The 14,392-nt window shown below is 48.7% G+C and overlaps 1 protein-coding gene across 1 annotated transcript; it reads left to right on the top strand.

Annotated features, from left to right (window-relative positions):
* Nucleotides 1-1,694: 1,694 nt before the first annotated feature.
* Nucleotides 1,695-3,488, top strand: LOC100459981 (interferon lambda-3). The gene is made up of 6 exons (XM_002829197.6): nucleotides 1,695-1,877; nucleotides 1,976-2,157; nucleotides 2,451-2,528; nucleotides 2,786-2,935; nucleotides 3,036-3,119; nucleotides 3,213-3,488. The coding sequence occupies exons 1-6, from the start codon at nucleotides 1,868-1,870 to the stop codon at nucleotides 3,309-3,311; spliced, it is 603 nt and encodes a 200-aa protein (XP_002829243.3). The 5' UTR covers nucleotides 1,695-1,867; the 3' UTR covers nucleotides 3,312-3,488.
* The last annotated feature ends 10,904 nt before the right edge of the window (nucleotides 3,489-14,392 follow it).

Here is a 14,392-nt window from a genome sequence, read left to right on the forward strand (position 1 = left end):
AATACACAAACAATCGTGTTATTAATTTTTTCTCCAAATCTGTGCGTTAGCAATCTGTGTTGCTGAATGCACCCCTCCTTGCCAAGGTCACACAGCTAGTGAGGGTCAGAACCAGGTTTGAACCCCAGACCCTTCAGCTCCAAGATCCATGCTCTTCACCACTGCCTGAACTTCCCTAAGAAAGACAGCACCCATGTGGTGTCCTTCAAGTCCGTCGTAACACCTCAATTCTTGAGCAGCGCCTCATATTCCTGAGTCCTTCCTTGCCTGGGCAATTAAGAAATATTGGCCTTGGCTGGGCTCGTTGGCTTATGCCTGTAATTCTAGCACTTTGGGAGGTCGAGGAAGGTGGATCATGAGGTCAGGAGTTCGAGACAAGCCTGGCCAGCATGGTGAAACCCTGTATCTACTAAAAATACAGAAATTAGCTGGGCATGGTGGCACATGCCTGTAATCCAAGCTACTCAAGAGGCTGAGGCAGGAGAATCACTTGAACCCAGGAGGCGGAGGTTGCAGTGAGCTGAGATGGTGCCTCTGCACTCCAGCCTGGGCAACAGAACGAGACTCCATCTCTCTCGCTTGCTCCCTCTCTCTCTCTCTCTCTCTCTCTCTCTCTCTCTATATATATATATATATATATATATATACACATATACATATATATGTATGCCTCTGGCCGGGCACGGTGGCTCACGTCTGTAATCCCAGCACTTTCGGAGGCCAAAGAAGGTGGATCACAAGGTCAGGAGTTCAAAACCAACCTGGCCAATATGGCAAAACCCCATCTCTACTAAAAATACAAAAATTAGCCAGGCATGGTGGCACGTGCCTGTAGTCCTAGCTACTCGGGAGGCTGAAGCAGAAGAATCCGTTGAACCCAGGAGGTGGAGGTTGCAGTGAGTCGAGATCACGCCGCTGCACTCCAGCCTGGGCTACAGAGCAAGACTCCATCTCAAAAAAAAAAAAAAAAAAAAAAGAAAGAAATCATGGCCTCTGGGCACAGTGGCTCATGCCTGCAACCCCAGCAATTTGGGAGGCCGTGATAGACAGATCACCTGACGTCAGGAGTTCGAGACCAGCCTGGCCAATTGGTAGACTGCCATCTCTACTAAAATTATAAAAATTAGCTGGGAATGGTGGCACGTGCCTGTAATCCCAGCTACTTGGGAGGCTGAGACAAGAGAATTGCTTGAACCCAGGGGGCGGAGGTTGGAGTGAGCCTAGATTGCACCACTGGACTCCAGCCTGGGTGACCGAACGTGACCCTATCTCAAAAAATATGTATGTATATATATTGGCCAGGAGTTGCAGCTCAGGCCTGTATTCCCAGCACTTTAATAGGCTGGATGAGGAGGACGGCTTGAGCCCAGGAGTTTGAGGCTGCAGTGAGCTATGATCATGCCATTGCACTCCAGTGACAGAGTGAGACCCTGTCTTAAACAACAACAACAAAACCAGAGCAGGTGGAATCCTCTTGGGAACACACCTTCCTGTAGGTTACCCCTGAGTCTCCATCAGTTTCTCTTTCCCTCCAGCTGCTCACCTGGCTCACTGGCCCTGCCCTGCTCTGGGCTTTCCCAGCCTGGGGCTCCCCTGGTGGCCAGTGTCTTACCTGAGGCTGTGTTTTCACTTTTCCTACATCAGCTGGGACTGCCCTTCTGTCAGGGATAAAAGCTGCCCCATGGAGCTCAGGCAGAAATTACATCCCAGACAGAGCTCGAAACTGACAGAAAGAGTCAAAGCCAGGACACAGTCTGAGATCCAGAAGAGGGGACTGAAAAGAACAGAGACTCCAAACAAGACCCAAACAGACCGTGGGTGAGCGCCTCACAGTGTTTCTTCTGCTAACAAAGACCAGAGATCAGGAATGAAACTAGGTGAGTCCCACATCTCTGTCCGTGCTCAGCTCCTGCAGCCCCTGCCCTCAGGGGGCAGCCTCTCCATCCCCTGAGCTCCCTTTCTCTCCGTGACACAGACATGACCGGGGGCTGCATGCCAGTGCTGGTGCTGATGGCCGCAGTGCTGACCGTGACTGGAGCAGTTCCTGTCGCCAGGCTCCGTGGGGCTCTCCCGGATGCAAGGGGCTGCCACATAGCCCAGTTCAAGTCCCTGTCTCCACAGGAGCTGCAGGCCTTTAAGAGGGCCAAAGATGCCTTAGTGAGTCTCCCCCTGCCTTCCTGCCATGGGCTAGCCTCCACCCCCACTCCAAGGGTCACCACGCTTTCCCACTCCCAGCTTCCTTCACTGGGCTAGCCTCCACCCTCCCTGCAGTGGGCTATCTCATGCTCCTACTGCAGGGACTGACTCATGTTTTCCTGTAGAAGAGGGTCCTCTACCATCCTCCCAGCAGTTAACCTCCCCTATCCTGTTGTCAGCCATCCTCCAATCCCACCAGAGTAGTCTAACCTCCACCCCTCCTGCTGGGGCTAACCTGTGCCTTTGCTGTCTAGGAAGAGTCACTTCTGCTGAAGGACTGCAGGTGCCGCTCCCGCCTCTTCCCCAGGACCTGGGACCTGAGGCAGCTGCAGGTGAGAGGGGGAGTCAGGCCCACCCCTGCCCTCCCAGCCCCACTCACCTGGCTCTGTAGTGGCCCCTTCACCGTCTCTTTCTCTCTTGTCCCTCTCTCTTCTCCTCACACCTGCTCCCCTTCCCTCTGCTCCCACCTGACCACACTGGCTGTGCCCTCTCCCCTGTGCCTGTCACCTTCACTTGTTCCTCTCTATCCTCCTCCCCAAGCTGTTCCCCTCACCTCCCCCCTCACCTGCTCTTTCTCACCTCTCCTCAGGTGAGGGAGCGCCCCATGGCTTTGGAGGCTGAGCTGGCCCTGACGCTGAAGGTTCTGGAGGCCGCCACTGACACTGACCCAGCCCTGGTGGATGTCTTGGACCAGCCCCTTCACACCCTGCACCACATCCTCTCCCAGCTCCGGGCCTGTGTGAGTCATCGGGGCCCAGGCACCCAGGTCTGTGGGCTATGAGCAGCGTCCTTCCCCGGGCCAAGGCCCCGGCTCACACACCGCCCTCCTCTGCCCACAGATCCAGCCTCAGCCCACGGCAGGGCCCAGGACCCGGGGCCGCCTCCACCATTGGCTGCACCGGCTCCAGGAGGCCCCAAAAAAGGTGAGTGACCCGGGAAGAGAGGGACTGAGGTCTGGGGAGCCACTGGGAGCCCAGACCCTGGACAGCCCCTGACCCATCCCCTCCTCCCTACAGGAGTCCCCTGGCTGCCTCGAGGCCTCTGTCACCTTCAACCTCTTCCGCCTCCTCACGCGAGACCTGAATTGTGTCGCCAGTGGGGACTTGTGTGTCTGACCCTCCTATCAGTCACGCAACCTGAGATTTTATTTATAAATTAGCCACTTGTCTTAATTTATTGCCACCCAGTCGCTATTTACGTATTTGTGTGTGTAAATCCAACTCACCTCCAGGAAAATGTTTATTTTTCTACTTTTTATAACCCTTGTTGAAATAAACAATGAGGAAAAGACACTCATGTCGTTGGACTGTGTGTGTGTTGGTGTGTATTTCCTTTGCATTGCTGCCATAACAACGCTAAAAGTAGCGTCTTCCAAAGACACACTTGATGAGCTGGGAGTCTGGAGGTCAGAGGCTCGCTGGCCCTGGCCGGTTTCTCTCCTGTGGGACTCACAGGCTGGAATCCAAGCGTTGCTGCTGGGCTCTTACTGGGGGCTCTGAAGAGAAACTCTTTCCAGTGTCAGTCACATTGTCAGCAGATCACTGTTCCTTGCTGCTGTAGGACTAAGGTTCCTGCCCCCTCCTGGCTATGGGTCCATCCTGAGCTGACTCTGCTGAAGGGTCCTCCACTCCTCTCACTAGACTAACCTCCACCCTCCCTGCAGTGGGCTATCTCATGCTCCTACTATAGGGGCTGATTCGTGTCCTCCTGCAGTGGAGGGTCCTCTAACATCCTCCTGGGAGTTAACCTCCACTATCCTGTTGTCAGCCATCCTCTAATCTCACTGGAGTGGTCTAACCTCCACCCCTTCTGCTGGGGGCTAACCTGTGCCCTTGCTTTCTAGGAAGAGTCGGTCCTGTAGATGGATGGCAGGTGCCGTTCCCGCTTCTTCCCCAGGACCTGAGATCTGAGGCATAATACATAACGTATTCTATCCCTCATGACAGTGGAAGACAGAATAATTTCACTGCCCTGAAAATTCACTGTCCTTCCCCATTCATGCTTCTCTGACTGTCTGTGGTCCCTGCCCATAGGCCCTTCCAACTCAGAGCCAGCAATGGTGCTTCAAACCTTTCTCATGCTTGGAAACTCTCTGACCTCTCCTGCCACGTTTCTCTTTTACTTCCAGCTAGAGAAAATCTTCCACGTTTCAGGGTTCATGTGATTAGATTGGCATCCAGGGTGATCTCCCCAGTGTCAGTCCACATGCCATAATCGCATCTGCAAAGCTCCTTTGTCGAGTAACATAAGATATGCACAGGGTCCAGGGATGCGGTGCTGGGTGACTTTGGGGTGGCTTCTTCGGCCTCCTACAGTGTGTGTATGATTGTGCTTCTGACTGTGCCTCATTGTAGTTATGGGATTGTGTGTGTGTCTGGTCTACCTGAGAGTGTGAGGGATCATTTAGAATGCACTGTGCTATAAGTAACAGAAGCTAGAAATGCCTTGGTAATAAGAACTTTCATCAGCATCCATGGTGAGACATCTAGAACAGCAGGTTCATTGAGGGCTGTGCCATCCACTGGGGTCCCCAGGCCACATGTCACTATCGAGCACCTGGAATGTAGGTGGTGCAACCTAATTTGTGCAGTGAATGTAAAACAAACCCCAGAATTTGAAGATTTACTGTGGGAAAAAAATAATGTAAAACAGCTCGATTATAATTTATATATTCATTAGATGTTGAAATGATAGCACTTTGGATGTATTGGGTGAAATGAAGCATCTTTAAAATTAATTTAGAGCCTGGATGCAATTGCTCAAGACTGTAATCACAGCACTTTGGGTGGCCGAGTTGGGAGGATCACTTGAGCCTATACTAGCCTGGGCAACACAGCAAGATCCTGCCTCTATAAAAAATTAAACAATTGGCTGGGCGTGGTGGCACAAGCCCATAATCCCAGCTACTGGCGGAAGCTGAGATGGGAGGATTGCTTGAAGTCAGGAGTTCACGACCAGCCTGAGCAACAGCAAGACCCTGTCTCTTGCATGATCACATCTCACTGTAGACTCAAACTCCTGGGCTCAAGCGATTCTCTCTCCTTGGCACCATCCTCCACCCACTGCAGCCCCTCCCCGAACTGGGATTACAGGCTTGAGTCACTGGGTCCAGCCCATTCTCTTTCCAAGAAGCCCCTGAATTGTATAAGCAAACATGAGGTCTCACTAACCCTGCATCGGCCCCCACAAATGAGGAGGACAACTTGGATCAGGGACCCCTGCTGAGTAGAGTTGGCTGAGCTGCTGGAACAAAGAGTCCCCCAAATACAGTGATCGTGGATTACAAACCACAGAGTGTCATTCTCCACCAGCTCCTCCTTCCAAGGTGAGCGCTCCTCCTGGCAGGATGGCCCCACCCAGTCATCCAGGGGCCCTGCTTCCTGGCAGTTCTGTGCTCCCCAGTCCCCGGGACAGGGCTCCCTCACCATCTTCACCCACCGGACCTCACGGCAGCCTTGAAAAGCCTACGGACCCTTCTCAGAATGAAAGAACATGCGCAGGACAAAGGAATCCAACTCTGATTGTAATACAGTGATCAAAATATTTTTTCACACTGTAACATAGCAATTCATGTGCTTCTTCATTAATGCATGAAGCAAAAAGTCACCCGTGGCGGTTTTAATAACCACTGTGATTTAGAAGCAGAGATGAGTATAAATGATATTTCAAGACGCCTGCTGGAAGATAACGTGATAGGAAATGTCTGTGATTTCTTTTGGTGACAAAGTCACAAGTTCTGCTAACACTGTTGTGGTGTGTTGCCTGAATTTGTAATGGATTTGTGCTAGACAGAAGACTCGTCCGCCGAGATGTTCCTGATCCCTGGACCTGGGAATATGTTATGTTCCATGGCACAAGGGACTCTGCAGATGTGAGTAAGTTAAGGGTTTGGGATGCGGACGTTATCCTGGGTTGTTCACCTGGACCCAATGTCATCACGAAAGTCCTTATAAAAGGGAGGCAGGGGGTCAGCATCATTAGCGGAAGATGTAACCACAGAAGCAGGAGGTTGGAGAGATGTCAGGAAGGCAACAGGGGCCAATGGATGCTGGACACCTCCAGAGCTGAAAAAGTCAAGGAAAGAGATCTCCCCTGCAGCTTCCAGAAGGAACCAGCTCTGCTGACGCCTTAAGCCTCATGAGTGGGATATTTAAAACACCAGTAGAAGAACCACCTGGCCACCTGAAAATCTTGAGAAATTATAAATCACTGGCAATTGTCGGGGGGGGGGCTGTTGTTTTGTTCTTTTTGGGGTTTCTTTTGCTTTTTTGAAACAAGTTTTCACTTCTGTGTGCAGTTTGGGCCAAAGCAGCTCTAGGACAGGTGTACGGGACAAAGGGTGGGTCATCAGTTCAATAAATAGCCAGCCCAGCCAGGTGCGGTGGTTCAAGTCTATAATCCCAGCACTTTGGGAGGCCAAGGCAGGCAGATCGCTTGAGGTCAGGAGTTCAAGACCAGCCTGGACAACATGGTGAAACCCTGTATCTACTAAAAATACAAAAATTAGCTGGGCATGGTGGCAAGAGCCTGTAATCCCAGCTACTTGGGAGGCTGAGGCAGGAGAATCACTTGAACCTGGGAAGCAGAGGTTGTAGTGAGCCGAGATAGTGCCACTGCATTTCAGCCTGGGTGACACAGAGAGACTCCATCTAAAATAAAATAATAAAAGTAAATAAATAAAACTTGTAGGAGGCCAGGGGCAGTGGCTCACGCCTGTAATCTCAGCTATTTCCAAGGCTGAGGTGGGAGGATCACTTGAACCCAGGAGTTCTAGACCAGCCTGGGCAACATAGTGAGACTCTGTCTCTACCAAAACAAAAATTAGCCAGGGGTGGTGGTGCACGCCTGTAGTCCCAGCTGCTCAAGAGGCCGAGGCAAGAGGATCACTTGAGTCCAGGAGTTTCAGGCCACAGTGAGCTATGATCCTGCCACTGACTCCAGCCTGGGCAACAGAATGAAATCCTGACTCTAAAACAAACAAAATACTAATGCATGCTACAACATAGGTGAACCTTGAAAACTCTATGCTTGACATCTGATTTGGGGGGAGAAAAAAAGAGCAAGAAAGGCCAGGCGCGGTGACTCACATCTGTAATCCCAGCACTTTGGAAGGCCAAGGTGGGTGGATCACCTGAGGTCAGGAGTTCGAGACCAGCCTGGACAACATGGTGAAACCCCATCTCTACTAAAAATACAAAAATTAGCAAGATGTGGTGACTCGTGCCTGTAATCCCAGCTACTCAGGAGGCTGAGGCAGGAGAATCACTGGAACCCAGGTGGCGGAGGCTGCAGTGAACTGAGATTGCACCACTGCACTCCAGTCTGGGTGACAGGGCAAGACTCCATCTCAAAAAAAAAAAAAAAAAAAATGAAATAAGTAAATAAATAAAAGAAAAAGAAAACACTATCCTGAGTGAAAGAAGCCAGGCAAAAAGACCACACATTATATGATTCAATTTATATGAACTATTCAGAATAGGCAAATTTGTAAAAGAAATTCACAGAAAGCTGGCAAGGCACAGTGGCTCACACCTATAATCCCAGCACTTTGGGAGGCCGAGACTGGCAGATCACTTGAGGCCAGAAGTTCAAGACCAGCCTGGCCAACATGGCGAAACCCCATCTCTACTAAAAATACAAAAACTAGCTGGACGTGGTGGCGGGTGCCTGTAATCCCAAATGCTCGGGAGGCTGAGGCAGGAGAATCTCTTGAACCTGGGGGGTGGAGGCTGCAGTGAGCCAAGATGGTGCCACTAAACTCCAGCCTGGGCAACAGAGCAAGGCTCCATCTCAAAAAATAATAATAATAATAATAATAATAATAATAAAATAAAGAAAATGTTCAGCCGAATTAAATTTAAAGAAGTTCAATTGAGTAATGAATGATTTGTGAATCGAGCAGCCCCCAGAATCATAGAAGATTCAGACTCCAGCGCGGGCTCGTGATCAGAACAAATTCATAGACAGAAAAAGTGAAGTGACGTATGGAAGTTGGAAGTTTTGTACAGAAACAGCTGGATAGGCTGCAGGCTGGCGTTTGCCTTATTTGAAAACAGTTCGAACATTTAGCAATCTATGAGTGGTTGAAGTATGGCCGCTGGGATTGGCCAACCCTCAGCTATTGTTACGGGCACATACTCCTAAATTAGGTTTTCAATCTTGTCTGCCTATTAAGCTAGGTTACAGTTCATCCACGAGGACTCAAATATAGAAGTACAGAGTCTCCTTCTCAGACCATATTTAGTTTGCTTTAACAGCTTCATAATCTACCTCTCTGCCCTTGCTGATCATCTGTGAACTTCCCAATGCCCTTGACTGCTCAAATTAGCCAGTGTGGACTCTGTGCTAAGAGCTCTGACCTATGCAGCCAGGAATGGGCTCTTCATTCATGAAACAGCAATGCAGGTTAAGCACAGTGGCTCACGCCTGCAGTCCCAGCACTTTGGGAGGCCGAGGCAGGAGGATCACTTGAGCGCAGGAGTTTGAGAGCAGCCTGGGCAACACACTGAGACCTCATCTCTACAAAAAATATAAATAAAAATTTTTTAAAAATTAGCCAGGCATGGTGGCACCCTCCTGTCATCCTAGCTACTCAGGAGGCTGAAGCGTGGAGGCTCGCTTGAGCCCAGGAGACAAGGCTGCGGTGAGCCATGATCATGCCACTACACTCCAGCCTTGGCAACAGAATGAGACCCTGTCTCAGAAAAAGAAAGAAAGGAACAGCAATGAGGCCAGTGTGGTGGAGCTGCGAGGGGGAGGGTCCAGACCTCCAAGAGCTTTGTAAGGGAAGGTAGGGGTTGGATATTTTTTTCTAAGCAGAATGGGAGCCACAAGACGGTTTTGAATAGAGCGGGGATGTAATCTCTGACTGTAGGTGGGAAAGAGGGTGTGGGAGTGGGGGGTGACCAGGAGGAAGCTGCTGTGATCATCCAGGCAGGAGGTGACAGTAGACAGGTAGACAAGATGTATGGGCAGGGCGAGAAGTGGGTGAATTTGGAAACGCTTTGAAAATACAGCCAGCAGGACTTACTGATGAATTGAAAATGATGTGGTATTGTGTATGCGTGTGTGCACATGTGCATGCAGGCATGAGAGTGACAGAAGGATGGCCTGATGGTTACAATGAAGCCTCAGTTTCATCAATAGAAAAGGAGAACAATACTCACTGCCGAGGCTTGTTGTGAGGAATCTATATAATTGTGGGTGTAAAGCACTTAGCCCATTTCATGAAATATAGTCACTGTCATCATTATTCATTACGAGATATGTTCTAAGGTAAGCAGGTCTGTGCAAACCTACCCCCAAAGGCCAAGGGAGAAAGAGGCTGACAAATCCAGTTTATTTTTTTCCTTCTTCTTCTTTTTTGAGACAGAATCTCCTGTTGCCCAGGCTGGAGTGCAGTGGTGCGATCTCGGCTCACTCTGCCTCCCGGGTTCAAGCAATTCTCCTGCCTCAGCCTCCCGAGGAGCTAGGATTACAGGCGCCCACCATGACGCCCGGCTAATTTTTGTATTTTTAGTAGAGATAGGGTTTTACTATGTTGGCCAATCTGGTCTCAAACTCCTGACCTCAGGTGATCCGCCCGCCTTGGCTTCCCTAAGTGCCAGGATTAGAGGCGTCAGCCACCACGCCCAGCCGACAAATCCAATTTCTTAGAAGGAAACGTTTAAGAGGAATTCACAAACCGAAGCCATGTCTCAGGAGGCCCTAGGAAGACAGAGTGGATCCCCCACACAGTTACCCCACAAATGTAGGGCTCATACACTATAGGAAATTTGCCTCAAGGCAGGATTTATGGTAAGTATGTGTTTATGATAACATAAAGGTTATTTTTACCTAAGGGCAGGATATTTGTTAAGTACATGAAAATAGAAATCTTAGAGGCATTCCCAGAACTGGAGTTAATCAGAAGTCAACATGGGCCTGAATCTCAGCACTTTAAGAGGCCAAGAATGGAGGATCGCTTGACCCCACAAGTACGCGACCAGTCTGGGCAACATAGTGAGACCCTGTCTCTACAAAAAAATTTAAAAATTAGCTGGGTGTGGTGGTGCACACCTGTAGTCCCAGCTACTCAGGAGGCTGAGGTGGGAGGATTGCTGGACCCTGGGAGGTCAAGATGCAGTGAGCCATGATCATGCCACTGCACTGCAACCTGGGCAACAGAGCAAGACTCTGTCGCAAAACAAACAAATAAAAAAGAAGTCAAGATGGCAGATTAGCACCAAGATGGAGTTACTTTAGTCTCCCCTGGGTGTGTTTGTCGTTGTTGTTGTTGTTGTTGCTGTTGTTTAAGACACAGTCTTGCTCTGTTGCCCAGGCTGGAGTGCAGTGGCATGATCTCAGCTCACTGCAACCTCCACCTCCTGGGTTCAAGCAATCTCCTACCTCAACCTGCCGAGTAGCTGGGATTACAGTTAATGTTTGTATTTTTGGTAGAGACAGGGTTTCACCACGTTGGCCAGGCTGGTCTCGAACTCCTGGGTTCAAATGATCCACCTGCCTCGGCCTCTCAAAGTGCTAGGATTGCAGCACCCAGCCCACTGGGTGTGTTTGAGACAAGTCAACCAAACCCATCATGTTTCTTCTGGCAGCTCCCGCAAAACTGTACATGTGTCCCCTAAGATTCCAAGAAAGACCTCCACCATGCCCCAGTTGCTTCAAAAACATCTGCCCCCAACTCATTTGTGCTTTCACCACTGCTAGGAAATAGGGGTGACTCAGGGCGATTTCCTCTCCTTTCACTACTCTATGGGTTCTGAGGGTTTTCCAGTCAGGGATCTCTTTCTAGAAGAATTCCAAGCTCTCTGCTCTAGCCTCCTTTCTGTTTCTCTTTCGAATTCAGTCTGTCCTCTGTCATCTTCTGACCACCGCGTATCTGAGCTTCCCCAGCCCTGCCCTGGCGGCACATTCCAGTTTCAAGAGGTGTGTTTGCTTTTCTTTCATCAGCTGGGATTGGCCAATCCAGTGGTTCATGGCCCTTGCTTGCTTCATAATCACCTGGGGAACTCAAAAGATGTCTGGCCTGCAATCCCAGAGATGTGATTGGTCTTAATCATTACATTCTATCAGTGATTCCTAAACTTTAAAGCACATTGGAATCAGCTAGAGTCTTGCTAAACATAGAACCAACCTCATTGGCACCACCTTGGCAGAGTGTTAGAAATACTGAATCTCAGGCCCTAGCCCAGACCCACTAAATCAGAAATGTGCAGGTTAGGCTGGCACAGTGGCTCACACCTGTAATCCCAGCACTTTGGGAGGTGGGGGCGGGGAGATTGCTTGAGCCCAGGAGTTTGAGACCAAACTGGGCAACATGGTAAAGCCCCGTCTCAATAAATAAATAAATAAACCATGTGTGGTGGTGTGCGCCTGTGATCCTAGTTACTTGGGAGGCTGAGGCAGGAGGATCACCTGAGCCCAGGGAGGTCTAGTCTGTAGCAAGCAGTGATTGTGCTACTGCACTCCACCCTGGGTGATATAGTGAAACTCAGTCTCAAAAAAAAAAAAAAAAAAAAAAACAGAAAAAGGAAAAGAAGTGTGCACTTTAACAATATTTCCAGGTAATTCTACACATGTGAAAGTTGAAGAAGCACTGGGCTCAACCCCTGACTGCTGTGCAGCTGGGGGTAGGCCAGGTGGAATGGGCCTGCCAGCTTGCCCTGCAGAACCTCGTATCCCACAGCCAGATCCCAACCCCACTGTAACCTCCATTTCCTACACAGCCTTCTCTGAACGCTCCTCCCACCTCTGCCTATGGAGCATCATCATAATAATAAATAATATTATAATAACAAAATGGCAAAAGTTTATGTGGTGCATCTCCTATGCAAGGAATTAAATGAATTAAGTTAATTCATTTAATCCTTACTACCACCTTAGGATGTAGGTCTTACAATTAGTCCCACTTTACAGATGAGGACCCAGAGCATCAAAAAGATGCATCCGGCCAGGCGCAGTGGCTCACGCCTGTAATCCCAGCACTTTGGGAGACCATGGCAGGCAGATCACAAGATCAGGAGTTCGAGACTAGCCTGGCCAATATGGTGAAACCCCGTCTCTACTAAAAATACAAAAATTAGCCAGGCATGGTGGCGTGCGTCTGTATTCCCAGCTACTTGGGAGACTGAGGCAGAATAATTGCTTAAACCTGGGAGGCGGGGGTTGCAGTGAGCTGAGATGGTGCCACTGCACTCCAGCCTGGGTGACAGAGTGAGGCTCCATCTCAAAAAAAAAAAAAAAAAAAAGAAGAAGATGTATCCAGCCGGGCTCGGTGGCTCACAGGAAACATAGCCAGACCCCTGTCTCTACAAAGATAATAATAATAATAATAATAATAATAATAATAATAATAGCCAGGCATACCTGTAGTCCCAACTACCTGAGAGTCTGAGGCAGGAGAATCACTTGAGCCCAGGAAATGGAGGCTGCAGTGAGCTGTCATCACACCACTGCACTCCAGCCTGGGCAATAGAGCAAGACCCTATCTCAGAAAAATAAATAAAATATTATAGACTTACAAGAAGTTGCAAAAATACCACAGAAGCGTTTTCCGTATCCCTCACCCAGCTTTTCCTAATAGTAACATCTTGCATAACTATAGTAATTCTCAAAACTAGGAACCTGACATTGTCACAATACTGTTCACTCGACTACAGACTTTACCGGGATTTCACCAGTTTTTGCATGCACTCATTTCTTTCTGCATGTCTTTGTGTATAATTCAGTGACAGTTTATCACAGGTATAAATCCCATAATCAAAATACAGAATTGCTTCCTTACTACAAAGAAATGTACAAGTCACACCTTTACAGTCACATCCTCCCTCTCCTTCTCTTACCCTTGACAACCACTAATCTGTTCTCCAGCTTTGTAATTTTGTCATTTCAAGGATGTTATATAAATGGAATCACATAGCATGTCACTTTTTTTTTTTTTTTGAGACGGAGTCTTGCTCTGTTGCCCAGGCTGGAGTGCCGTGGTGCAATCTCGGCTCACTGCAACCTCCACCTCCTGGGTTCAAGCGATTCTCCTCCCTCAGCCTCTCGAGTAGCTGGAGTTACAGGCACGTGCCACTGCACCCAGCTAATTTTTTGTATTTTTAGAAGAGACGGGGTTTCACCATGTTGGCCAGGCTGGTCTTGAACTACTGACCTCATGATCTGCCTGCCTTGGCCTCCCAAAGTGTTGGGATTACAGGCGTGAGCCACCACGCCTGGCTAGAATGTCACTTTTTGAGACTGACTTTTTTCCTCACTCAGCAAAACATGCTTAAAATCCATCCAGGTTGTGTGTATCAATAGTTGAATCCTATTAATTGCTGAAAGTAATTGTGGTTTTTGCATTGTTGAAATTTGTCATTTGATGTTGGAATACATTCTTAAATAAATGTGGTTATGTTATACATCATTTTAATGTCCATTTCTTGCTTTATTTTTTTGCTAATGACTTATTACTTGCTGTTTATTTTATGTTTACTTTAGACTATGGAAATTATATTAGGCAAAAAGCAAATTCGCGCAATTTTCTTATTTGAGTTCAAAATGGGTTGTTAAGCAGCGGAGACAAATCGCAATATCAACAACACGTTTGGCACAGGAACTGCTAATGAACGTACAGTTCAAGAAGTTTTGGAAAGGAGAAGTTCTGCCTTGAAGATGAGGAGCATAGTGGCCAGCCGTAGGAAACTGACAACAACCAACTGAGAACGATCATCGAAGCTGATCCTCTTATAACTACACAAGAAGTTGCCGAAGAACTCAACGCCGACCATCGACCATTCTATGGTTGTTCGGCATTTGAAGCAAATCGGAAAGGTGAAAAAGCTCCACAATGGCCGGGCGCAGTGGCTCACATCTGTAATCCCAGAACTTTGGGAGGCCGAGGAAGGCGGATCACCTGAGGTCAGGAGTCCGAGACCAGCCTAGCCAACATGGCAAAACCCTGTCTCTACTAAAAATACAAAAATTAGCTGGGTGCGGTGGTGGGTGCCTGTAATCCCAGCTACTCGGGAGGCTGAGGCAGGAGAATTGCTTGAACCTAGGAGGCGTAGGTTGCAGTGAACCGAGATCGCGCCGCTGCACTCCAGCCTGGGAGACAGGGCAAGACTCTGTCTCAAAAAGAAAAAAAAAAAAAAAAAAACTCGGTAAGTAGGTGTCTCATGAGCTGAACGAAAATTTTAAAAATCGTCATTTT

The sequence above is a fragment of the Pongo abelii genome, chromosome 20 (genome assembly GCF_028885655.2).
Source record: "Pongo abelii isolate AG06213 chromosome 20, NHGRI_mPonAbe1-v2.0_pri, whole genome shotgun sequence".
Classification (NCBI taxonomy): domain Eukaryota; kingdom Metazoa; phylum Chordata; class Mammalia; order Primates; family Hominidae; genus Pongo; species Pongo abelii.

Excerpts from the sequence above, each read along its gene's own strand:
- LOC100459981 (XM_002829197.6), top strand. Across the intron at positions 2,158-2,450 it reads AGAGGGCCAAAGATGCCTTA|GAAGAGTCACTTCTGCTGAA; the intron begins GTGAGTCTCCCC and ends TTTGCTGTCTAG. Across the intron at positions 3,120-3,212 it reads TCCAGGAGGCCCCAAAAAAG|GAGTCCCCTGGCTGCCTCGA; the intron begins GTGAGTGACCCG and ends TCCTCCCTACAG.